General features: G+C 39.5%; 1 protein-coding gene across 6 annotated transcripts in view; it reads right to left on the reverse strand.

The window, feature by feature from the left end:
- Nucleotides 1-25,384, reverse strand: part of PHKB (phosphorylase kinase regulatory subunit beta) — a 206,971-nt gene that overhangs the window by 78,177 nt on the left and 103,410 nt on the right. For all 6 annotated transcript variants that reach the window (XM_030581825.1, XM_030581823.1, XM_030581826.1 and 3 more), the window contains 4 exons: nucleotides 25,265-25,322; nucleotides 19,747-19,824; nucleotides 18,826-18,984; nucleotides 8,326-8,420 (listed from right to left, as the gene is read on the reverse strand). In XM_030581825.1, the coding sequence (XP_030437685.1) occupies nucleotides 8,326-8,420; nucleotides 18,826-18,984; nucleotides 19,747-19,824; nucleotides 25,265-25,322 (390 nt within the window). The remainder of the gene's footprint in view (nucleotides 1-8,325; nucleotides 8,421-18,825; nucleotides 18,985-19,746; nucleotides 19,825-25,264; nucleotides 25,323-25,384) is intronic.

The raw sequence follows: 25,384 nt of genomic DNA on the forward strand, positions 1-25,384 counted from the left end.
CATGCATGCATCATGCACCTTCCTGGACCACCCCGTGTTAATGCCAGTGAAATGTCCACTGTGTTCCACAAGCCCTGCAATACCATAGAGAAGTACCCCTTTCTATTGATGTACTCCATCACAAGATGATCTAGGGCCAAAATTAGGATATGCGTGCCAACTATTGCCTTGCCACAGTTAGGGGATCCCAATGCCACAAAGCCTTCCACTATTTCATGCACACAGCTGAGAGTTACCATCCTTTGTAGCAGGATGTGATTAATGGCCCTACACAATGGCGTTAACACAGCCCCACTCCAAACAGATTTGCAACCAACTGGTAGCAGTCTGGAGTCACCTGCTTCCACACACCAATGGCCACATGCTTCTCCAGAGAGGGCAGCTCTCATTTTGGTGTCCTTGAACCACAGTGCTGGGGCAAGCTCTGCACACAGTTCTAGAGAGGTGGCTTTCCACATCTGAAAGTTCTGCAGCCAGTGCTCATCACCCTAGATCTGCATAACAATGTAATCCTACTACTCAATGCTTGTTTCCTGAGCCCAAAAGTGACAGTTCACGATATGCAGCTGCTCCATGAATGCCAAAAATAGTCTGGTGGTGTTTCGTTGCATGGCACACAGCAGGTCAGGCACATGTGATTCCTCTTCAAATTGGGAGTTCATGATATATTACATGATCAGCTGATATACATTCATAACAGTGATCACAACAAGAGAGAGCAGTGCGTGATCCATCCTTTCAGATAGAAATGGTGGGCGCACAGTAAACAGGGATTTGTTGAAAAAATACTACGAAATGCAGTCGGAAGCCCATAGAATGATGCGACAGAAAAAGTGCATTGTGTGATGCTGAGCCCACACCCGATTTCCCAGAACTCTTAGCTGCAGAAGGTGGTGAGTAGCACAGTGGAATAGCTACCCACAGTGTGCTGTTCTCACTGTTGACGCTAGAGCACTAACTGTGGATGCGACATTGTGTGAACAAGTGATATAATTATACTGGTTTTTGATCATTGGTGTAACTTGTGTCAACAAAACTGTGTAGTGTAGACAAGGTCCAAGAATACACCACTGCTCCTCAGATGATCTGTCTCTCTCCCACCCCCTCCCCCAACCCTAGTCCACATTCTCTATCTCCATTGGCTCCTATTTCCCCATCTCCCTTCCCAAATTCATCCTTCAATGTCCGTGTCTGTCCCACCCCAGCTCCTTGTCTCAGTCTCTGACAAGCTAGTGCCAGTTCTCCCCACACGCTGCCTCTGTCAGATGCATCTTCCCTCACCTCCTTCTGTCTGCCCCATGGGTTTTTTGTCCTAGTGTCCTTGTCCAGTCAGCCTCAGTTTCCCCCTGATCCTCATCTAGTCTCAGTCTCTCCCCCTACAACCTACCAATCTCAGTCTCCCCTCTTTCCCATCTCCTTCCCCGGCTCCCAGTCTCCTCATCCAGCCAGTTGCTATCCACCTCCTCCAGCTCCCAGGCCCAATCTCCCTCCCACCCCAACTTCCAGTCCAAGTTTCCCTTACCTCTAGCCTCCAGTCCCAGCTCAGGGAATTCAGCTAGTAAGAAGTGTCTACTGAGCATGTGAAAACTGCAAATTTCAAAGGCTTATAACTTGGTCAAATTTAAGCAGTTTATCACAGGGACAGCAAAAGGTACATCCATGACACCTAGGCCACCCCATGCAAATTTCATGTCTCTGCTCCAAAGAATAGAGGTGTTAGAATTATTCAAATAAAAGGTTATCTGAATTTTGAACACAGGCAAACTAATGCATTTTCCCTAGTCTTGTTCTCAGAAACAACTGAACTATTTTTGATGAGATTTTATAAAAAAAATCATGCCATGGTAGACACCTGGGATGAAAAATTTCAGCCCAAATAGTTAAAGTTTGCCACAGTTATAAACAACTGCAACCAGTATTATTATGGGAAACATCAGGCAACCATAACAAAGGTGGTGCTATCAGCCTTCTGTAATAGGCACAATGTCATTTACAGTACTGCTAATATGAGTAAATCTTGAGGATTGAATGGGAACACAAGAATTACCATACTGGATCAGAACAATAGACTACTTAGTTTGGTATCTCATCTCTAACAGTGTACAATACCAGATGCTTCAGAGGAGGAATAAGAAACTCTGTAATGGATAACTTGGCCAATGGGGAAGTTTCTTACTAACCCAGTCAGTGGTTACATTTATGCCTCGATGAATAACAGTTTATATCCTCTATTCTTTTTTATCACACCTAACGTAACTGTGGATGCTCTTATTATCTATACAATTACCTAATGTTTCAATACTACTTGGCTCTTGAACTAACTCTCTCTTATGGCACTGAGTTCCACAAGCTAATTATGAAATTCCTGTTATCAGTTTTAAAATTCTGTTTTTCATTTTCATTGGTGTTTCCTTGTTCTCGTATTTCACCTCTCAAACTACAAGTGCCGAATTTATCTTCTCTGTATCATTCATGATGGTACATCCCATCATGAAATTAAAATCATACAGGATTTTTGCAAAGAAAAAGAAACACATACTATATAGCATCTCTGATAAGCAAAGTCCTCAGGGCAGAATCTGCTTCTCCCTACACATCTGAAAAATTAACACAGATTTCCTGCTGAGTCATACAATATGTTCCACTGGTTTGTAGAACAAATCCTTTCTAGATTTTCAATACCATTGATCTATGATCACCAGAAGATATTGGTCTCAAGAACCAAGCTGTTTACAAGGAAGATGAAAAGAAGAAGTACTATAAAAGTGGATACAAGGGAAGATCAAGGTAGTGGAGAATTTATGCAAATTGAGAATGGCTGTAAAGCAAGAGTCAATTCTTGTGCTAATTAACTGAACCCAACTTTAGTGCTGCACAACTGACTGTGCAATGTAACTTCTTCTGGTAGCACCCTTAGGTGCTGGGTAAAATGCACAAGCAAATTCCATACATACTGTCAGCAGTTCAGTTTTTGCAGCAGTAAGAACCCCATCAAGTATGAACAAACAGCTGAAGCTGGGAATAAATGAAGTCTTTGAGTTTCCATTATCTCACATTAACATAGCGTAAGTGCTGCAGTGTGAACAATGGAAGTCTCATTCACGGATAATCAGCTAGCACTCAGGCACTGGGATTGCCTAGGCAACAGGAAATACTAAGATACTGGGTGGTTGTAAGAAGTATTTAGATAAATCAAGAAAAAAGGAATGCTTTGGAAGCAGGATACTCATTCGTTTGCATAAGACACAGTAGCTTTTGTTCCCACAGAATAGTTTACGTCAATATCTGATAAACATTTCACAATTTCTTCTGCAAGACTACACAGTAAGAAAACACGTTACTCTGGATGAGGGTAAATTCTCTCTGCAAGAATGCAAAAGGTTTAGAATGTGCTTTTAATAATCTGCTTCACACTTTTTACATGCATGTGGCTCTTGCCTCCATTATAAAAGGCTCATCTACACACAAATTGCAGAGATAGAGTTGGTCAGAAAAATTTGGAAAAAACAATTTTGCATTAGAATTTTCCAATTTATCAAAATTAATTTTTTTTGAAAAATCCGTTTACTTTTGACAAATTACTGCTGGAAACCTGCCTATCTTCCTGCCAGGTCATGCCAAAGGCCTTGCGACTTGACAGCCAGTACTCGGAGAGGTTCGAATCTCCCTGACAGTCCACCAGGTTAGCTGCCATGGAGCTGCAGACTGAAATTGACATAATTCCTAATTCATAATTATTTTCAGTCTTCTGCCCACTACTGAAGAGCAGTCATGAAACTAACATAAATTATGCCAATTTCAGACCACAGCTGCTATGGCTTCCAGGGTTTCTGGCTCAGCTACAGCCCAGCCAGTAGGCAGCTGAGGATTCTGGTGAGCATATTTTGTTTTGGAAACACATTTCAGTGTTTCAGAAAAAAAAGAAAAAAAGAAAAAAAAGTGGGTTTTTAAGTCCTGTGAAAATTTTTGAGGTATTGTTTTTTCGTCCTGAATCTGTATGAAAAATGTGCCTGAAAACTTAAACAAATGCAGAACTAAAAAATGTGGTTTCTCAGCCATCTCTGTGTAACTTAAATTAATTTAAACAATGAAACTTTTCTTTATACAGTCTCATATCTGATTATACCAGTTTAGCATGTCCTTGTAGCAATATACTGTAGCAGACTTACATTATAACATTTCAATGATGACATTAATTCTTATATTCTATTATCCAGGCTCTATTTTTATATATTTTTAACTTAAACTAGTCTACAAAGACTTGCCTACATAATTGAAGTCGAGCAATAGTAATTTTTGTATACATTCGCAAATAAATATACACTATTTGTAGGGTTTGTCTAAATGAGAAAGTTGCACTGGCGTAACCTAAAATGTGAATTTAAACTGATATTGTTTAACCAGTACAATCCCCTGTGGGGAGCTCATTTTGATTTAAGAGTGCCTTTAACTTACACCTATTGCTATTCTACTTCAGCTATAAACAAACACATGAATCTTAAACCAAAATAAGGCACATTTACAGTAGAAACTTTTGCTGGCATTAGAATGTTGATTGGGGTGGGGGGTTGTGACGTTTCAAGGCTGGCAAAAGCCCTAGCGTAGAAATGACTATTTGGCACAAAAAATGCATATTTTATATAGCTTATTTTGCTTGCTGAACCAGTGTAAACTATACAATCAAAAACACATTTTTGCTGGAATAAGCGGTGTCTGAACATCAGGAGGATTTTGCTGGTATAGCTATACTTGTAAACTTTTAAGTGTAGATTAGCCTTAAAAGTATCCACACTGGCTATTTCTTCACTAGGAACAAAGGTGTGTTCTTAAATTGAGTTAACTAATTTAAGATTGTCATAAACAGATGGTTAAGGGTTAATGTCTCTTTTACCTATAAAGGGTTAAGAAGCTCAGTAAACCTGGCTGACACCTGACCAGATGACCAATAGGGGGACAAGATACTTTAAAATCTTGGTGGAGGGAAGTCTTTGTTTGTGCTTTTTGTTTTGTTCGTTGTTCACTCTTGGGACTAAGAGGGACCAGACATACACCGAGGCTCTCCAAATCTTTCTGAATCAGTCTTTCATGTTTCAAACTTGTAAGTAATAGCCAGGCAAGGCGGATTAGTCTTATGTTTGATTTCTCAACTTGTGAATGTTTCTTTTTGCTGGAAGGATTTTTACCTCTGTTTGCTGTAACTTCGAATCTAAGACTGGTGGGGGAGTCCCTCTGGTCTATATGAATCTGAGTACCCTGTAAAGCATTTTCCATCCTGATTTTACAGAGATAATTTTTACCTTTTCTTTCTTTAATTAAAAGCTTTCTTTTTAAGAATCTGATTTATTTTCCTTGTTTTAAGATCCAAGGGGATTGCGTCTGAACTCACTAGGGATTGGTGGGCGGAAAAGAGGGAGGATGGTTAATTCCTCCTTGTTTTAAGATCCAAGGTGTTTGTATCTGTGTTCTCCAGGGAAGGTTTTGGGGGAACAGAAAGTGTGCCAGACACTAAATTCTGGCTGGTGGCAGTGTACCAGATCTAAGCTAGTAATTAAGCTTAGAAGTGTTCATGCAGGTCCCCACTTTTTGTACTCTAAAGTTCAAAGTGGGGAAAAAACCTTGACGAAGGTAAAATCCTAGAAGACGACAAGGTAATCTGTAGTTTTCATATGAGCTAGCAACCTGCTAATTTGTGTGATAACTACAAACTGATTTGACATCACTAAGATTTTACCCTCAGTTAACAACGTAAGAACTGCCTTTTCCCATAGTGATGACAAGGCCACAGGAGTGTGCACTGGTTTAAAACCCATTTAATTTAAACCAATAGAACTTTTGCATGTGGACAAATTCCTAATTTAAAAAATGCTGATGTTTTACAATCTGCATTTACATTACAAGAAATTAGAAGGGAAATTAATTTTGCTCTCCTAGGTTCTGTTCTACTTATACACAACTGCAGCGATCTACAGCTAGAAGGATGGGATTAAACTGATCAACCCATATTTATATTGCTGTGAAATCAAGAAATATTTGCTTGTGTGCAAAGGTACAAATATTAAAGTTGTGTGCACTTGTTTTTAAGTAAAAATAGTAAATTTATATTCAAATTATATTTGACTTTCTGACTTCTGTCAAGCTGAAAGGATGAAATTTAGACTTGCAACACTTAGGCACCCCATTTTAAAAACCATAAACACATATATTTTATATTATATAGTATAGTACAGACATTAATTTTTCCTTGGACCAATTCAGATGGTACAGATGTTTTGTTCCATTTATTTAGCATTTCATAATTATGACTAACTCAATCAAAAGAAAAAATATTTTAAAAAAATGTTCACAGCATTCTGTCTAGAAAAACTAGTGCTCAAAAATACTAAGAAACTCATGTGAAAATTATAAACTGCCTTTGAGGAAAGAAACACTTTTCCACAAATCTCAATCCTACATTATTCATCAAATGTGACAAATATTGTCCAAACTAGCAAAAATAATATTTCAAGTTATTAAATAAGTCCGTTGCCTCAAAATTCTAATAAAGTATCTGTTGGATCGACATGTTATCCACATTCACAGATTTTAAGGTCAAAAGAGAACACTGTGATCATCCAGTCTAACCTTCTACATAGCACAGGCCATAGAACTTCCCTGAAGTAATTCCTGCTTGAACTAGTTCTTTGTCTACACTACACAATTAAGTCAATCTATGTTAGGTTGACATATAACCCTCACAGTAATTACTGTGGTTTTTCGTGTCCATACTATGCTCCTTCTGTCAGTTGTGTGCGTCCTCAGGGGGAGCATTTGCACCAACTTCAGAGGAGCACTGACAGGTGATGTAAGTAACACACTGTCTACAAAGACGCTGTGTCGCCCTAACTACACTGACCTAAGCTCTATGCCTCTCGTGGAGGTGAAGTTATTAGGTCGGTATAGTGGGGGATTTACATCGATGGGAGCAATGCTGTAGTGTAGACACTTATAGAGTTAGGTTGATGTAAGCTGCCTTACGTCAAGCTAACTCTGTAGTGTAGACCTGGCCTAGAATGTATCTTTGACAGAGCTATCTTCCTTTTTTTAATCGGAGAACCAGGGAAAGTTTTGTATCAACATAGTAAAAAGTAAACAATGTGTTTAATTAACCTAAAGTTGACATGAAACAAAAAAGAAGAAGAAAAACAAAGAGCAGTAAGACTACATTAAGCAGGAGCAATTTTATACTTCTAGAATGAGTAATTTTTAAAGTACCTGGAAATGTGTGTGCGTGCATATATATTATAATTTGTTACACCTATTATTCCTACTTCTTTCTGAGAAACCATAACACCTACTCTCTATCATGAAAGGATATAAATGTTACAATTATCATAGCAGCTGAACAAGGATTAAATACTGAACCTTTGTTATTAGGAACTCTAATTTTTTTCATATCTGGACCAAACCCTTGGAAAACAAGTAAAGATACCAAACCAAACCGAACAAAAAAAAGGCCAAACCAACAAAGCAAAAAATTAGCTGGCTCCTCCCTCCCTGTCAGATACCAAATGTTGAATATTTTACAGTTTGCCACACTGAGTGCTCCAGAAACTAGCAGCCTTGCTCCTAAAGTCCTCCAGAGTAAGATTACCTTTTGTAGTTCCAAGGAGGTCCATGTGCCTGGCAGAAGAATGGGTATATAGCAGATACAGGAGGATGCATGCATCAAAGAGAGCCCAACTCCTGCATGTCTTAGGAACTCATTGTAGAAAATCCTTTATACACTTACAACCACAATTCATCTGGAGGTAGAGAGAAGAGCAGGTCTCTCCCGGACTCCCTGTGCACCTCTTACAGTGTGCAAGACTATGGACAACTTTGATTGCCACATAATTTAGGTCTAATGTGATTCCTAAGTCATGGGCATCTTGCTTGTATCATAACCTGTATCCAGAAACAGCTACGGCATGTGACATAATCATAACAGTTCCTGTCCACACTACCAAAGTTGTTATACTACTATACGTAAGAGTTCATGTAGAATGTACTTCTCACCCAAAGTAAGATTTCCACAGGTTTACATTTTCATATTACTACATTGTATCAGTTTCTGTCAAATAGCACACATACAAATCTGAAAGAAAACCAATAATCCATCACTCAGAAGGATCCATTCATTCTTACTGGAAATTGATTTTAAAATAAATAAAAAAGCATAATACATGCGTTTAATTTTGAAAATAATTCTGAATTCTGACATAGTATTGATGCTGTTTTGAATTAAAATATTTTAAATTATTTTTTGTTCACATATCAGATAACAGATTAAATTAAGCATATACTTACTTGATTTGAGTATCTCATGCTAACATTCCGCTGATCTTGTGGTGGTATGTAACGCCCTACTGGGTCAATGTCTTTGGGATTTACTAATCCATCAACTGAAAGTAAACCACAATTGAAACATTATTAAAAAGTCAGGGCACTTTCAAGGTAACATGTATTCTATTACCAATATTATGTAACCCATTAGTATTACTTTCATTAATGCAGACACATAGCATAGAAATAATAGCTTCAGGTCCTATTTTGAAAGGACCACTACAATCTCTAAAGACAGGCAATCAACTCCCAAACTCTTTCCTCATGCAAACTGATCAAATGTTACCTTAAATCCCTTCTCAATAACAAAATCTCTTCCCATGTCTTAATTTCTCCAAAGCATCCTACAGCTGCATTTGCTCCTGGATCGGTGCTCAGATTTGAGATAAGGGACAAGACATAATGTGCCAATACTGTCAGGAGCTCCTAGTACAATTAAAGTTGTGACCAAAACAGCAAACATCCACCAAAGTGGGTATAAAAGCCCAACAGCCATACATAGCTTGTTCAGCCATCATAGCATACCCATTGTAACAAGGAAATCATCAGGTGCTAATGGATGCTGCAAGAGAAGGTGAATTTCCCCTATAAACACTCAACTCTGCCAGCTTGGCACTGAAAGAAAAATTCACTTCTGATCCCAAAACTGACTGTCACCCATAGCCCTAAGCATGATGGAAAGCCTGCAAAAACACCCCCACACAACCTCCCCCCGCCCGCCAACTGTGCTAACTAAATAACAATGTTTAGCAATATAGGTGTATACAACTGATACCAAACACCAACCTGAATGTCAATAAAAAGGAAAGGAGGGAGAGAGTGCAGGGTCATTTGGGAGGGAGGGAGAGAGTGCAGGGATTATGCTCTCTCTCCTTGGAGCTGAACCTTTTATTATGTCATGGGGAAGGGAGGAAATTAACAAGTCATTGGGATTCAAAACTATGAGTAGAGTAGTTGAAGAAATGGAATAAGTTTTCAGGTAAGAGTATTTGTACAGAAAAATATTTGCATTAATACAATACCATGTTACTCATCTGACCAATCAAACAGTGATGATTCATACTGAACACTTGCATAATTGTTAGTGATCAACTGATGGAGTTAAAATGGTTTTGAAAACTATTGTGTCAAATCATTTTTTAACAACATATACATTTGAGGAAATATCTCCATGGATATCCTGTGAACAGAAAAAAGTTTAAATAAACAAATTACTACTTTAAATTGTTTGCTCAGCTATAGTTACTGTACCAGTCTCTGCCTGTTCCTAATGCCAACCCCAAAACAGTCTCTCTCACCTTTAATACACTCCGAGCCAATCAACCACATAGCACTGAATCTGAATGCTATTCATATCTACTCATGGCACCAGCTAAGGAGAGATGCCTAATGAAATGGAGATCTGGATTCCTTAAGAACAAGAATGAACTCCTAGGCAAGCACTGCTGTCCTTCAATGACAAGTCTTGAACCTGAAATTAGTTCTGTTAGCATGGACCCCTGCACCTAAGCAGTTCCTCACTGAAGACAACTGGGCTCCATCAGGCACAGGTATCTGACCTAGTACATCCTATTCAGGGTAGAAGCAACAGTTCTCAGAAAGTTGAAGAAAAGTTTGATCTTCAGATCTGTGCCTCAAAACATAATCAGAACATTGTGATTTTATGACAATATTCTAGGGGATGTTTGCACAGGAGTTAATGTAAAGTAAATGATAAAATGGAGAAAGCTTTATAGAAGAAAACAGCAACTTTGATAGTGCCTCCCTCTCCCATCTCCAGCTCAGTGAAGGGGATGTTTGATTGAACAGGCAGAGGAAAGAGAGAAACTAACTGTGAAGAGCCACCATAAAAGAGGAAGAGTACAAGGACAGAAATTCAATGCAATACTAATAGTGATGGTCAGCCTTCAAAGGCTTTATGTCTGCTTAAGCTTTGAGCTTACACAAATGTCTCAAGGTCTTCCTTTCCCACGCTCTCATCCCACCCCAGATCATTCTCCCTTCTGAGGAAAGCTTCAGCATATTTTAAAAATATGATATTCTAAGCATGCAGTTTTGGACTGGAAAATAATAAAATATTAATTTTCATTATAATTAAACATTAAATGCTGAAAATACAGTTTAAAAATAACACTAAAATGAGAAAATGTAACATACATTTGTCACTGATTTTATACTTTAAAGAATGGGACAATACGAACTAATTTGTGACAACTTTATATTTGGTTAAATTAAAATAAATAAAATACACAAACTGAATAATCAGAACATGATCCACAACTTCAGGTGGATTTTTTCTCAAGTAGGTAAGGGAAAATATGAACTAACTGAAAATATATATATAATTATAACAACAACTGGGGATACTTCCGACCAAAGGTGGGTAGAATGTCAAGTACTTTTGATCATATCAGCACACACACAAAGTGGGTAGAATGTCAAGTTCTTTTGATCACAGGAGCATCAATCTCAACAAGTTAATTCTCTGCCCAGTTAATTAAATGTCTATCACAACTTTCGAGGTTGCAAAACATGCTACTTTATTTATTTTTACTAGAAATAGGACATTTAAAAGCTATACATATTCTGAAATGCTGTGCCCTCCCAAATGAAGAAGAAAGAAAAATTATTGGCAATTTTGAATGCAATTCTGGGTTCTTTTCCTCATTTGCTCAATGTGATGTAAGGGGAATTGTGTTGATTGGCTATGTAAGTAGGTAAGTCTTGCATAGGTTTCAACACAATCAAGAGCTGAACCACTACATTTCCTTTTATCTTGTTTATTTTGATTATATACAACTTGGAAGAAATGCAAGAGAAGTGAATGGGAGAAATACTAAGAACAGATAACTTACAGGAAATAGTCTTGTCATCAGAAATAGTCAAGAGAGCTTGTTTGCTTCTAGTATTGGTTTGGTTTTTATAGTAATATATTCCCAGAATCACCAGCTATTATAGTTATATATATATGTTTTCAATTAGTTGTTCATATTTTTCTTTACCTACTTGAGAAGAAGTGACATGGAAATGTATTATATCACTCTACAGAAGTATGGATCATGTTATGATTACTCAATACCCATTAAAAAGCCCAACCTCCCAAGATTGGTTGACTTGTGAGAATGGCAATGGGATAGTGAAATAATGTGTCTTTCATCTCTAGTTCATGGGTTTGAATCCAGCCTACACTGGTATTTGTTGCTATCTAGGAATTCTGCTACAGTCTTTGTGAAACGTGTCAAACGTGCCCATTTCCTAGTAAATAATTATTTATTACAGATATCACTATAATCAGAACTCATACTGGCCATGTCACAAGGAGTAGTTAAAGACTGAATAAGCACAGAGAAATGTGATGCTACTGACCAAAGAAATGTAATGCTACTATATCATGGTTATGACATACTGACAAATAGGTTTGAAAAGCTTACACTGTTTCACTTCTGTGGCTCAGCTAAAAGATTGTTGTCTTAGTGCTCTTGGACTGGTACTTTCCTCCAGTCCTAATTTGCGCGTGCTCTCTCTCTCTAGTGCAGGTGTCGGCAACCTATGGCAAGCATGCCAAAGATGGCACATGAGCCAATTTTTAATGGTATGCTGCTGCTTGCCAAGGTCCCGGCCGCCAGCCCCGCTCAGCCTACTGCCGAACCCAGGCCAGCAGTGGGCTGAGCGGGGCCAGAGGCCGGACCCCGGCAGGCAGCAGCATGCCATTAAAATACCTGCCCGGCCTCGCCCAATCGTCTCCGCCCCTCCTGCCAGCATTTGCACATGCTTTCCTGACCTCCGTCCCTTCCAGTGGGAGGTTGTTTCCAGGTTAGCGTGTCCATACTGCTACCTGGTGTCAACGGAGTCTAAGCAGCTCCAGAAGCGGCCCCGCCAGTGGAGGCAGGAAGAGGGCCCCACTGGCGGGGCCAGGAAGAGGGACCCAGCCCCATAGGAGTTGCAGCGCCCGCAAAGCCTGTCAGGAGGGGAAGGGTCCTGGGTCCCAGCTGCAATGTGTGCCCGCCCACCCTGAGCACAGTCGGCCCTGCTTCCTGGACTCAGGCAGGCTGCCCTGCGGTTGGATCCCCGGTGTTGGGATGAGCTTGGCTCTGTACTGGGGCAGGTCACATCCCACAACCTGAACCCGAGCCCGGAGGCTAAATCTCGCTGCCTGCTGGACCCTGGGAACAGCTGGGTTGCAGCTCTTTCCCCATCCCAGGTCACTGGACCCCGTTCCCCTCTGGCATTGAGGGTAGAACCCAGGAGTCCGGAGCTCTAGTCTCCATCTGCCCCCAGCCCCCTCGAACAACTAGAGCCCAGCTGGAAATCTAGGAATTCAGAGTCCTTGCCCCCCGCACTCCTCCCCCGAGCGTCAGACACCAGACCCTTCCTGGAGCTCAGAAGTCTCAACTCTCACCCCGCTCCCTGCCCTACACCCCCACCCCCAAGCCCTGATCCCTGCACCCCCGCTCGCACACACCCAACCCTCTGCCCTGACCCCCGCACCCCCCACTCCAGCACCCCCACACATACTCAGTCCCCCAACACCCGATGCCCTGACTCCTGCGCCCCCTCACATGCCCTCTGCCCTGACTCCTGCATTTCCCCACATATCTGCCCCAACCCTGAGACCCTCCCTCATTCTAGCTCCTGGCTGACCCTACATCCCAACACTCAGCCTGCTCCTTCACCCCCAGCCCTTTGCTCAGTGCACTCCCACCCTCAGCTCAATGCAGAGAGACAGGAAGAGAATGGGCCAGAACCAGGGAGAAGGTAGGTACCCACTCTATATGGGCAGGGCCAGGACCCCAGAACGGCAGTGGGCTGAGCTGCTCAGCCCACTGCCAGTCTGGGGTCTCAGCCACTGGCCCTGCTCAGCCTGCTGCTGGTCTGGGGTTCTTGCTGCCGGCCCCTTGCTAGTCAGGGTCCCAGCCGCTGGTCCCATTCAGCCTGCTGCCAGCCTAGGTGAATGGAATCCCAAGCTGGCAGAAGACTGAGCTGGCCGGTGACGTAAGATAAGCATTTTAATTTAACTTTAAATGAAGCTTCTTAAACATTTTGAAAACCTTGTTTACTTTACATTTGTCTATATTATGTAACTAAACTATTGTCAGAGAGAGACCTTCTAAAAAACGTTAAAATGTATTACTGGCATGCGAAACCTTAAATTAGAGTGAGTAAATGAAAACTCGGCACACCACTTCTGACAGGTTGCCAACCCCTGCTCTAGTGTGTGCACTTGTGTGTCTTCTTCTCAGTAATTTTTGTTTGTGGGAGATATCTGTTCTACTCCTCCTCACCAGCACTTCCAACAGCCAATTTGCTCTTTAGCTTTCCTTAGTAAAAGTGGAAGGAGCCAAATTTTCTGGTGGAGGAGAGCAGTACACAACTTTTTCTAAAGCAAGGATGAACAGAGAATGAACTCCCTTTCCATTTTCCCCCCGATCAGGGACTGATAACTTCTGCTATGCTCCCAAGCCTCTGCTCAACTGAGATACAAGGGGAAGAGTCTGTCCTAAACTTGGATTTTGGATTTGTTTAGCTGTTTCTAAGACTCATTAATCTAACTTCACAAACTATGCACTAACCAACTGATGTTATTACACTGCTGATCACTACTGAGTATGAAGTCATGAACAAAGATTTCAAAAGCTAAAAGTGAACAATAACCAGTTGAGCTTCTGGACAGTGCAGTGAACGGGAAATGGAAATTAGTGCTCACCTCATTACCTGGGGTGTGTTTATGAGGGATCCGGGAGCAATGGCCCACCAGGGAGATCTCACCCAAGAGCCACTGGGGCAGTACTATACATGCCCTCCCCCCATATCCTCTTCTCCCTTTCTGATGGTCACACTGCGTGCATCTGGGAGAGGGGGAGGGTCCTGCTTCTATCTCATTTCCACCTCCCCACCTTTTCCTGTGCTATAGGATGCCCTCTCACATGGCATCTGGGTGCCTGACTCATCTACTGCTGCTGCCATTGGACAGAGGGGATCATGATGAGCTGCCTGATCAGTTCTCATCTACGGGGGGATGAAAGCTGCTGCTGCTGCTTGCTCTTGCTACTGCAAAAAGCCATTTCAAACTCTGCTCCCTTGTCTAGGGGGCCAGATCTCTTGTGATACCAGAAACGGGACTAGTGATCAAATTTTGTTTGGGGTCTGGAAGGGATTCCCCTTGTGTGGCAAAACTGGTAAACTGCTATGTGGCTTTTTCCACCTTCCATCTGGCAGCCTGAAGGTCCAGTTTGGTGAGTTCCACTGACATTGTTAGGTTAAAGAAACCCATCTAAGGTCCTTATAGGTCAATGGGCTGCCTGGGCATGGGCTCTGAGCATGACATTGCATAGTACCACCACACATCATGCACTGCATGGCTCCCATCATCTCATCTCTCCTCCTTCCTTTGTTGGAGGGGAAGAAAGGGTTGGGATTCTGGTTTCTAGCCCTGGTCGCTGGGCAGGCCTGAAGATGTAGAGGGGACACAGCCCTCATACCTGCCCTCAAGTCTGTAGATCCTGGGGCCATTGGTGACCAACTGAAATCTGCACTGGAACAGCCTTACCCAGGTAGTTTGGGGAATGGTTCCCTGTTGGTTAATAAAGTTGCGGCCTCCTTATTTAACTATATTATGGTGTATGCGTCTCATTGTTGATATGTATGCAATAATGTGTTTAGTGAAACACTGATTCTCTTTGACCATTGTGAAAGGATTTGTGTGTGCGTGCAAGCGTGTGTGTTTGTTTTAACCAGTCACTTTGACTATATAACTGAGAATACTTGTCTCACATTAAATGATCTAGGAACTGAAAAGAAAATAATACTCAACATGTAAAAATAAAAATGACCTTAATACCAGTCACAACTAAGCATCAAATCCATCATATCTAATTAACACACAGTTGCATTTACAGTCACACTTAAATCAAATAAACCCATTTTTTCCAAGGAAGCTTGCAAAAAGAACATATTTAAGACACAGACACCAGTGAATGTAAAGCACACAGATAAATTATGGAATAGTTTTGAGCTCCTGTCTAGAGTTCCATCATTTAATACCACCATAGATTTAGTTTTAGCTTTGAAGCAGAGCAATGAGCAGCTATCAAAGTGATCCCGGGTCTGGGGTTCTAAAAGGACAAAATTATAACTAAATACTGTTAAACCTCCCTTGTGATATGGCAGCTCCAGAAGATGCCATTCACAATCATCATACCCTCTGCATATATTTTTTTCCATTATAGAGTCTTTTTTATAGGAAGAAACATGCATTTATTCTACAGAAACAAAATGGAGTACTATAATTAGTTAAAGTAGATAGTTAAGGATATTGTAGCACCTGTTCAGCTAAGCTGTAAGAAGCATTTATAATTTCATTTTAAATGTGAAGCTGTCTACACTATGAAACAAATCTTCTTTAGGTATATGCTATAGACGGGTCATAGTGTACACTCAAGTTATTCATGAACGAGCCAATAATTTGTACAGGATCTTGAAAAGCACTATGCAGTTTGACTACCAGGAAATTAACTAGTGGTCAAAAAGAGCAAACAGATCTGCTGGCTACATCAGCTAACACCAAAAACTTCAGCAGAAATAGAAAATGACACTGATTTTGAAATGAAAATGCTCCTGAATACAGAAATCTAAAATGGGTTAAGATATGTATAAACAATCCAAGTACTAATAAAACAAACTGATTTATTAATGCATAGGATAAGTGAATATGTGGGCTCCACTACATGTACATTCATAACTGTAATGCTGAATAGAGTTACTTACAGCCATGCTCAAGCCATAAACTAAACTATTCTTGAATCAATAACCTTTTTGCTTGATGTTTTTGGAAAGCAAGAACCATACTAAAAGTGTTGCTCCAGGATACTTTCAATTTAGCTTACATTTGTATTTAAACCAACTTGTGACTGAAAGCACTTTTTAGACCTACATAAAGCCAAAATCATGTCTACATGAAGTCACTTATACATGAATGCACAATTGATATCCTTGAGGTAGGACTTATTCCAATATCCAATAATCATCATTAGATTTAAAACATCCACCTCAGTATACATTCACCACCACAAATGCATGCTTTGGGTCCATTGGGCTCCAAAGCAGAACCTCCTTTGCTGGTAACATTATTTCTATTAACAAAAGCGGATTTTCCAAGCCTTATTAAATCCATCTGGCTCTTTACTTCATAGGCTGAGGTTCTCAACCTGTGGCCTAAGGACCATTGGTGACCCACAAAGCAGGATACAAGCATCATGTGGAGAGGCACAGAACAGACGAGAGAGAGAGAATTGAAAAAAGAATAGACGATATTTTCCCAAAAAAGGACAACAGTTGTAGTACTAAAACCAGATAAATGCATTGTATCTACTGTTCTAAGTTATCGATCACAATTGGCAGCAGGGCTTGAAAAATCTACTTACCTAATTGAGTAAACAATTTTTCCCAGCAAGTGACATCACCTTGTGCAAAATTTACATTCCCCCCCACCCCCCAAGAGCTTTTAGTTGGAAAGACAACCCTCCAAATGTGAGCCTAGCTTAAACGCAAGATGAGTTCCTAAGGCTACAGAAAGACAGCTCCTGTGCCTCTACTGATCAAAGCTTCCTTAAGATGCAACAGAGCAAAATAAGAACAGAATTTTGTTAGTATTTACTGCTCTTTTTCAGATCTCTGTGGGCAGCAGTCAAACCTGCAAAATCCGGCGAGTTTCATTCTGCTGCAAAGATGTAGGACAAGGCTAAGAAAATATATTAGTAGCAGTAATAGTGAATACAACATGGGAAAAAGTTAAATAAGAAGATAAGAGGAAAGACACCAATGATAACTTAGGAAATGATTCAACATGATTAATTTTAGGACAGAAAAAGGAAAGTAACAACAGGAAGGGAAAGAAGGTAAAACAGAAGGAAGGGGATGTAGCAAGTAGAGCTGGTCAAACAGCACTTGGCAAATATTTCATTTGATATATTTTACCAGTATTCATCAGCTACAGAGCCAATCAAATACTATTTAGCAAACCTATTAGATCAATACCATTAGAATTCATCAAATATATTCAATATCTACTTCTTCCAGCTATCTGACCAATCTTAGTAGGAAATGGCATCTAAAACATTAAGTACAAGATTGACTGCTAATATTACAATTAAATATTACTACACAATAAACAGTACACAACTCCTTTATTCACTTAATTTGCAGCAAACATGGCCTGGTGGGTAGAAAGGGGGTGTGTGTGATACAAGTATAGTCTCCCCCTGGCTAGCAGGCTTATTGCTTCACTAGGAGGAGTCATATACACTCTTCAGCTCTGGTCAGAAGGATGCTGCATACAGGATCATAACTGGCAAGTTATGAAGAAATGTGTCCACAAGACCAACCCTCTATGAAGAGGTCTACTTTGTGAAAAAGTGCCATCTCTACTAATGCACAGGCCAATATTGAAAAGTGTTTGAAAGTTGATAGAACTTAATTCTTATGAATATCCCCCACTCTTTTTTCTTTATTCCCAAACTTTATTCTCTCATGGGATCCTTGACTTTGTATTTCAGGTGATTTACCAGCAATGAACATTTTCTCAATGAAAATAACTAATTAGTTTAATCATTATGGAGTTCTAAGTGGTGACCTAACCTTCTCAGCAGTTTGGAGGTTAGGGCAGTCATTGGCACAATAAACCTTAAATCTGGCATTTCCTGTTTTGAGTGCTTAATTGTACAACCTTCAGGTTTTATTCATCATAAAATATCAAGGTTGGAAGGGACCTCAAGAGGTCATGTAGTCCAACTCCCTGCTCAAAGCAGGACCAATCCCCAGACAGATTTTTGCCCCAGATCCCTAAATGGCCCCCTTAAGAACTGAACTCACAACCCTGGGTTTAGCAGGCCAATGCTCAAACCACTAAGATACCCCTCCCCCCCACTGAGCTACTGGTACAGAATATAATTTTAATGCATTAGAGTGGAGTATGATACGTTATAATGCTGGCAGGGGTGTGAAAGCAAAGGTTATTGGCTGAAAGATAGAAAAGTGCATTTGGGGACAGGGTGGAATCAGAGGAAAGTTTGAAACGTTAAAAGCTGACAGGGTGTTTCACACATAAAGTAACATGGGAAAACACACGCATTCACTGCCATTGTAGGCAGTCCCATCTTACCATACCTTCCATAAACTTATCAAGCTCAGTCTTGAAGCCAGTTAGATTTTTTGTCCCCACTACTGCCCTTGGAAGGTTGTTATAGAACTTAACTCCACATATTTATCAAAGCAGAGGTAGTGACTGATTTTTATATACATACATACACATACACCCCCCCAGAAATAACTATCCCGAGTCCATTCAAAACTTAAATCTGGATATGTGTATTGGTTTAAAAAAATGTTGACAAGAAAAAATGTTTTATTACTAGCAGTCAGATGTGTGATTAACATGGTTTGAATCTAGTTTTATCCATTTCATCTTACCCAAGAGTTTTGCAATGATGTACAGAGCCTGTCCCCACAAGAAAAACTTTCCATCGCGTCCACTGTTGCTTGGAAATCGTTTCTGACTACCAGGATTTTTCTTTTCTAATTCAACAAAGTCAGCTGGCACATAATAATACTTGGGTACAACAGGATAGCCTGTGAAATTTTAAAATAAATACATTACGTAAATAAATAAATCTATTTCTGTTATAAAACTGAAGTGAATTTAAAATGGAAAAAAATATACACTGATGATCTGTTTGAACTGAAAAGTTGCCAGCAGTGTGTTATCCTTCCAAGGCACTGCAAACAGAGGGCGGTATTAAACAGTACTTTATTTATGCCTGAACATACTTTTTACATTATTTCTTTACTGGACATTCTACTCAGGGCAAAGTATAATGTCTATTTATTTATAGATAACAAAAAATGTATGCTGTCTAGAAATGAGCAAAATACTCACAGATAATCAAAATTACTTGAAAATGGAGTATTCTGACATTGGGAATATTAGTAACTAAACCTTCCAAATGTCATCATCGTAATCTTTATAAATAATGAAACAGCCAGAAAAAAAAAAAGAAAAAAAAAAAAAGGTTTCTGAGTAAACCTTGCATTTAAACATCAATTTTTTTCCCAGATAATGAACTCGTTTTCTGATTAGATGTGTTTTTACAGAAGAAATAAATTAGGTTTTATATTATAAATAAGAAAATTATAATACAGGTATTTTATATTATATATTATATTAAGTGCTGTGAAGCATTACTCTCATGACAATATATTCTCTCCATATTACTTGGATCTTCTGTTGCTACAGTATTTGCAATAAAATTTAGAAAAACTTAAGTATACTCTTTAAACATTCCGATAACTCAAAGGAACCTACAATTCATTGAAACTACTATCGCATAGTACCTTCAGATGAGTGTTGAAGCAAATGATCCAGAAGCTCCTGATATTCCTTTACTTGTTGTGGATTTCCTCTAAAAATTCCTACAAATAACCAAGTAAAATTTCAATTAAATAAAAGACTTTTTTTTCTAACATGTGAATTTAGCGATCATGGAAAGGTCTACACTAACACCCTTGATGATTGGACCCTAATGAGTTATCCGCAGAATGGATATAGCACAGGCAGTGACAAAGCAAGTGTCCCCATGATCCTCTGCTAATATGTCTCAATCCTGACCTGGAGGGAACACTCTAAAGTCTTGTCTATGCAGGAAAGTTTTTTGGGGTATAACCTAAACTGTGAATTTAAACCAACATAGTATAACCCCCACATGCTGGCACCCATTTCCGTATGAGTGCCTTTTTTCAATTTAGTTTATACCAGCTGGGAAGAAGTTTAAGCTAAAATAAAGGCACTCTTATACCAGAATAACAATGTCTATATGGGGGACTGAGAGGGAGGAAGACTTATATCAATGTAACAGTGTCTGCTAAATCCCTCATGGTGGAGGGTTAAGGGCAAAATGGTAGTAAAGTCCCTATAGCCATATTCCTTGACCTTTGCTGAGACTGTCAAGAAGGAAGCTGGATGTACCAGCTGTGATTTTTTTTTTAAATGATGCAATATGTGTCCTCTAAAAAGTGGAATGAGGCAATCAGACTCATTACACATAGGTTTCTTAACAGCCACCCAATAGTAAAGCTAGAGAACTAGTATTCTCAAAGTAAACTTTATATCCCAATGTACATGCTCTGAGCGATCCAGTCTTTCCTGGACAAGTTCTAGGTCTTTAGGATGCACTTTTCAGATACCTGAAAATTAGCTGCCAACTCCCATTACATTTCAAAAGAATTCAAGTGCCTAAATCCTATAACATTCTTTGGAAATCCCTGAATACATTTTATGAAGGCACAGTATCTTTAATACCAAGAGCAAAGTTGGGAGGAATCAACTACCCTTGACCTGGAAGGGGTAAAATTGTGACTTGAAGGGGCATGGGGATGGTTACCAGCTAGGAAAGATGGAGGGAATTTGGGATGTGCTAATCTCCTTTAATATACACCTGTCCTACTCTGGAGCTCTAAAGCTGATTCTCTTTTGACGAATAGTAACAGGCAATTTTCAAACTGTCATAACATATTACACATGCTCCTCCATTTTGGCATCAGGTTCCCCTCATACCCTTATCGTGAAGGATTTCTGTAGTTTCCAAAAATCACAGAGAACAACAGAAAACAGGCATGGTACTTCCCAATAATTAAACTGGCTGTCTAGTCCAATCCCCTTCTACACTCTATGATTCATCCACAAAAGATCAAAATTGCTAAATAATTTTATCCTGATAAAGGCCTCACAAGGAAAGTACCCTGTACTGAGTCTTGAAGAAGTATATCTGTGTGTGACAGTGGGAGTCCTGAAAACGTTGTCCACCAAAAAACAGGTGAACTGAAAAAAAAATCATAAGATGCTTGGAAAAAATTAAATAAATACATTTTTATTAAACATATAAAGTTTTTAATCTACATTTTCCTAAAAACTCTAAAATTTCTTCTCATAATCTGTTTTACGCATACCAGTGTGCGTAATTAAACCGGGGCTTTGAAATGAAGTCAGAACTCAACCTTCGTAACAGAATGTTGATGAGAGGTTCTCTGAACACACCATTTAGAAGGTTTTTTCCTCTTCACCCAATTTTGTAATACTAAAGGGCAAGAAAATATCTTAGCAAATATATTTCCAGATACTTTGAAATATTGCTATGTATACAGCATATACAAGAAGATCTAAGGAGAAATAAATGCAACGGAAAACAAAACTGCGAATCTTGGAAGCTGAAGGTTTGTGCAAGGAAAAAGGGTATGTTAAAAAACATTGAGACTATATAGCAGTGACCTCTCATCAACATACTTTTGAGCACTGAGTTGACATGACAAAGAAATGGAATACTTTGACAGCATTTATTTGCAAATTATTTCTATTACCAGATGTTAGTAAAAAAAAAAATCCTCACAAGCTGAAGTGAAAATCCAGTTGTCAATTATACTAAACAACATCTGGAAAAGGGTAAATAATAAGTGTGACGTATGGGAAATTAAAGAGACAGCTCCTATTAGTGTTAATAGAAAATGCAAAACTAATTCCAGAATATATAATTTTCAGAATCTCACCTACTCCTCCCAATTTCAAACATTAGAAAGCTGCGATTTGACAGACAACAGAAAAGCTGACATGTATAGCAATAAAATATTGGAAAACCTGTGTTACTTCACAGTATAACAGAACAAAATGCTTTAAGCAAAAAAATAATTATTGTAGATGTGTATATTTGCTGGGAAACGTGTCATTCTTATTTTAGAAGGGCAGAGAGGAATTTCACCACTGTGATGACGGTTTTATTTTTTTTAAATGATCAGTGACTGACTGCAAAAATCTCTGTTACCACTGAATATATTTTGTTATTCCACTCAAGCCATAAAGCTCAGAGTACCTTTGCTGAAATCATTTCCCCTGTAGATAAGTGGGGACAGGAGGTGTTATGTGATGGCAACCCACTTCCAACAGAGTGAGCATTCATGATAGGGGTAATTCACTCCTTCTTCTGAAATTTAATTTTCCCTTTCCAGTTTTATTAGTCTCTCTCTACATATTGCAAATTTTGTATTAACTTTAGGTGCAGGGATTTGGAGATTCACAGATTTTTTTTCTCCCATACTGAGAAAGGTATACTTTCTTTCATGGTGGTGGTTATTCTGATCAATGTTTTATCCCACTATGGCTTCTACCATTAAATCAGGATATAATGTAATAAGATTTGATTCAAAATCTGAAACACTTGTGTACTTCATGTCTTTTAGCTCATTGCCTCCTTTGATAATTGATTTTCTTCATTTGTTTATTTTACAACCAGTGGACAAGGAACAATATATATTTTCCTGGGTGGCAGTTGGATGAAGGTTTCTCTGGCCTGCCATGGACATTCTGTTTTCATTATTAACTCTCAGTTGTTTTCATCATTACATGAGTTTAATATTACAGACCAATGAGCAATTTGGAATAGCAATTTTTCCACATGCAAATAGAGAACTTATTTTTAGAGTGGCATTATGGTGAAGACACCAAGCAGTCCAACTGCATTTTGTAGCAGAGGTTTTTGAAGCCTAATCTTGATGACAAACGTATCACAAAAATGAAAGAAGCAGATATTAGTACTCTGAATGCATACATGCACCAAGGCAGCTGAATTCACATTTATTTTGTTTAAGGAGATGAAGATATCAGAATCATAGAATATTAGGGTTGGAAGAGACCTCAGGAGGTCATCTAGTCCAATCCCCTGCTCAAAGCAGGACTAACACCAACTAAATCATCCCAGCCAGGGCTTTGTCAAGCTCAGCCTTAAAAACCTCTAAGAATGGAGATTCCACCATCTCCTTAGGTAACCCATTCCAGTGCTTCATCACCCTCCTAGTGAAATGGTATTTCTTAAAATCCAACCTAGACCTCCCCCACTGCAACTTGAGATCATTGCTCCTTGTTCTGTCATCTGCCACCACTGAGAACAGCTGAGTTCCATCCTCTTTGGAACCCCCCTTTAGGTAGTTGAAGTCTGCTATCAAATCCCCCCTCACTTTTCTCTTCTGCAGACTAAATAAGCCCAGTTCCCTCAGCCTCTTCTCATAAGTCATGTGCCCCAGCCCCCTAATCATTTTCGTTGCCTTCCACTAGACTCTCTCCAATTTGTCCACACCCCTTCTGTAATGGGGGGACCAAAATTGGACACAGTACTCCAGGTGAGGCCTCACCAGTGCTGGATAGAGAGGAATAGTCACTTCCCTTGATCTGCTGGCAATGATCCTACTAATACAGCCCAATATGCCGTTGGCCTTCTTGGCAACAAGGGCACATTGCTGACTCATATCCAGCTTCTTGTCCACTTAATCCCCAGGTCCTTTTCTGCACAACTGCTGCTTAGCCAGTCGGTCCCCAGCCTGTAGCAGTGCATGGGATTCTTCCTTCCTAAGTGCAGGACTCTGCACTTGTCCTTGTTGAACCCCATCAGATTTATTTTGGGAAAGGCTATAACTGTTTTTTAAAAGCTATGAAATTTGTAGTTTTTCCTTCAGCTTACAGAAGTGACAGAGACAACATTCTCTTAACCATTCCCATTCATAGTTAGTAGAACAGTAAACATTTTCTGCTTTTCTAAAGCTCCATGTGAGGGGAACCTATCAGAGCCTTCTTTGCAGCATATCTGGCAGGCTTCCTTGTGAAAACTGCAAATGTCCTGTTCCTAAAGGAAATGTTCATTTGTGTACTGGCATCCTTGTCACTCCTCACACTGTAGTCTACCTAACCAAAATAGAAAATCTTATCTACTGCTCTGATAATAAAGGGCATTTCTCAGAAACAAGGCATTTTAGTCCAAGTCTAGAATGACAGAAAAGGCAGGAGCTGTATATGAATTGCACTCTTCCTTTTGCAAGCAGTGTAATTACAAACTTCAAAATATTCAAGACTAAAGATGGGAAAGTGGACATTGTGAAATCTTGCCAGAACTACATCCTTGTACCAAAACTGAACTAAAATACTTTACAAGGTTCTGATCTACTCTATTGAAATCACCTCTACTCAACCCTCTTTTCCAAAACTTCCTTGGCTAACTCCATGAGAGTTTCTGCTTCCCTCCTTTACTTCATGTTTCTCCTTCACACCTTCAACAATTCCAATAACCTCTCTGACATGTCTCCTAAACTTACATGACTCTTATAAAGAAATTAAACTTTAGTATTCTCCTGCCACCAAGAGATCTCTGAGTTGCTTATTTCTCCTCTCCTGCATTGTTTCATTTACCATAGCACACCCATTCTTTAAAAGATTTGCTGCAAAATCCAGCTTGCCTGTATACTGCTCTTTAGAAGCCCCACTTTCACCTCTTTCACACACTGGAGTTTGGTGCACCTCAGGTCCACTGAGAGAGAATATGGGAGGTACCAGCTCTAGTAAACACACATCCAGGCACTGCAGTGAATCAAAAGTGATGGTGGAGTCCCTGATAACCTAAGGAGAGCAAGAATGATGGATGACAAGGGTAAGGAAGAAGATTAACGGTAGGCATCTTAGGCCCCATGGATTAAGGGAGGTGACTGTTGGGGAAGGAAAGGCTAAACAGCTCCCACAGGTTTAATTAAAGACTGAAGCAGGATCTGAACTTTTAGAATTGTGTACTGTGTCTCTGAATCATTATGCATCATTAACTCAAATGATTGCTATTTGTATCTGTGATTTTATAAAAAGAAACAGTTCACTCTAAATATCTGAAATAATTCATTGTATTTGACTCAAGAGGCAGACTTATCAATGAGACATTTGTATTACTGAATTACAGTTGACTCTTGCAGGGAAGGAAAATAATTTCATTTTTGTACTTTAAGAACCAGTCTCTAATGATTTTACCAAACACTAGTATCAAGCCATACTTACCATCAATCATCATGAAAATAAAAAACAGAGGAAATTCACACTCAATCCCATCAAACAGCTAAAAAGAAAAGAAAAAAAAGACATTTGACATTTTAGTTTAAAAGAAATGCATTCAAATAT

Source organism: Gopherus evgoodei, chromosome 12 (assembly GCF_007399415.2).
Source record: "Gopherus evgoodei ecotype Sinaloan lineage chromosome 12, rGopEvg1_v1.p, whole genome shotgun sequence".
NCBI classification, from domain to species: Eukaryota; Metazoa; Chordata; order Testudines; family Testudinidae; genus Gopherus; species Gopherus evgoodei.